The sequence below is a fragment of the Penaeus japonicus genome, unplaced genomic scaffold, assembly GCF_977035675.1.
Source record: "Penaeus japonicus unplaced genomic scaffold, GWHDUDI00000001_assembly GWHDUDI00000032, whole genome shotgun sequence".
NCBI lineage: Eukaryota > Metazoa > Arthropoda > Malacostraca > Decapoda > Penaeidae > Penaeus > Penaeus japonicus.
In genome coordinates this window covers 854,414-856,913 of record NW_028234434.1, presented here as the reverse complement: position 1 = coordinate 856,913, position 2,500 = coordinate 854,414, and the positions used below count along the sequence as shown (strand labels likewise).

The following is a 2,500-nucleotide window of genomic DNA, read 5'->3' as shown; positions in this document are numbered from 1 at the left end:
TTTAGTGAATGTTAGATTAGGTTTATAAATTGGGTTTGCTTTTGTTAAAATGGGTTGAGTCATTGTTGGTTGATTACCTTAGCATCGTGTTGGGAAAAAAGAACTTGGGCTGCATTATGAGGGTCAGGCCTTTAGAGAAATATTTAAAGGTCCAACAACATGCTCAGACCATTCATTTGGTTCCTTGTAAGGAAAAGTAGCACATAATGAATAGTTTTGTAAAGGACATTTAAGGGGAGATTCCAAAAGACTCAACATGCAATACGTTTATTTTGATCCAGCCAGAGAGAGGCAGAGACAAGGCTATTGCCATTGCCATTGTTTAAATTGCAATGCTGGAACCCTTGACTAATTCATACTTCACATTGATGTTTCTTTTTAAGATTTGTATTTATAGAATGTTGGTTTAGGTTTGATTTTAATTGGCTTGGCATACTCTGAGTAGTTGGCTGTGCTTAATGCTAGGGTTTAGTTTCATTTGCCTTGAGGAAACACACACACACACACACACACACACACACACACACACACACACACACACACACACACACACACACACACACACACACACACACACACACACACACACACATACAAGGAACAGGAATTAACTGCTTTCAGGGCTCCTTAAAAAATAGTGTATGTTAATGTGAGTGTTTGACCTTCAAATAAAAAAATCAACATTGAAAAAATATATATATCTGCCTTTATAGGAACTTTTAATAATTTTCAAGGAAAGAATAGTTCTTTTGTATTTTAGGTGTTTTGACAACAGAGATGTAATGTATTTGCTTTGTTTTCCATGCATTTTTTGTGTATCTAATTCTTTGATAATTTTCATGTGTAATGTCATCTTTATCAAAGGATAAAGTCTTATCTCAGGGAATTCTTATTTGGGAAAAAGTTTCTATATTTACCGAACTCTTTAAGTTTTATTTACAGGACAGATTATTCTCATTCCAAATTTATGTTCAGGTTTCCTTTTTTTTGTTTTATTGTTTCAGACAAATTTATTGAATTACTCATTTTTTTTCTCACGTATTCAGTGATGTTGTATTACAGTTAATGCTTTCCATTTTGTGCCCAAAAATAGATAAAGATTATAAAAGATAGATAGATGAATAAGTAAAATAAAATAAAATGAAATAACACCGGCCAGTTTTTCAAAACTGCATTGAACTACTACCAGTAACACTTTTAATAACAGATATATAAACTACATAATTTTCAGCATTATGGGTTGATGGGTAATATGATTCAAATATTTATTATTCTTGTCTCCTCCTAAAGAGCTGGGAAGTCACAATGAGGCACAGTGGCCAATGCAGGAATTTGTATTTCTTATGTGAATGATATGAGCAAAGCTGCTAATACATAGACATGATTTATTTGATGTGATCTAACAACATATGATCTAAATCAATCCATATTATAAAACATTTGATGGTTATATACAAAGTATCATAAATATTTATAAATTACACAAAGGTATTCCAACTTCAGATGGTGCTGCCAGTGGCTCACCACTTCCCGGATCCCAATGTTGCTTCAGGATTGTGCAGTTGTTAGTTGAATGGCCTTGCTCGGAAAACTTCTATCTAAGGGCGGCTCCTGGAATTGTTGGATTCAGTAAGTTGGAAATTTCTTACTTGTATGAATTCAGTATTACCTGATATCATATCATAGGTGTTAGAAGATAGTAATCATTTTGAATGATTTTTCATATACATACATTTATGAATATATGTGTACCTTTATATATATATATATATATATATATATAGATAGATAGATAGATAGATAGATAGATAGATAGATAGATAGATATTTATATATATATATATATATATATATATATATATATATATATATATGTACATATATATATACATATATATTTATATATTATATATATATATATATGTATATATATTTATATGTAATATATATATATAATATATATATATATATATATATATATATATATATATATATATATGTATATATATATGTACATATATATATATATATATATATATATATATATATATATATAATATATATATATATGTACACAGATATATACATATATATATATATATATATATATATATATATATATATATATATATATATATATATATATATATATATATATATATATGTATGTACATATATATATATATATATGTACATATATAAATATATATATTTATATATATAATATATATATATATATATATATATATATATATATATATATATATATATATATATGTGTGTGTGTGTGTGTGTGTGTGTGTGTGTGTGTGTGTGTGTGTGTGTGTGTGTGTGTGTATGTATGAGTGTTTGTGTGTGTGTATGTGTATGTGTGTGCAATGTCTGTTTCATTTCCTCAATATTTATTATAGATGGAAAGGAATGAAGAATACCTCTATTTATAGTCTAAATGAAAATACTCACTTATCATTGTTATTTTTTTGTTGCTTCTCAGGAATTG

The 2,500-nt window shown here is 27.4% G+C and overlaps 1 protein-coding gene across 1 annotated transcript in view; it reads left to right on the top strand.

Moving 5' to 3' along the window:
- LOC122260372 (uncharacterized) overlaps positions 1-2,500 on the top strand; it is a 27,065-nt gene that overhangs the window by 23,283 nt on the left and 1,282 nt on the right. The window contains exon 11 of the mRNA XM_086556148.1: positions 1,489-1,629. Within this exon, the coding sequence (XP_086412274.1) occupies positions 1,489-1,629 (141 nt within the window). The remainder of the gene's footprint in view (positions 1-1,488; positions 1,630-2,500) is intronic.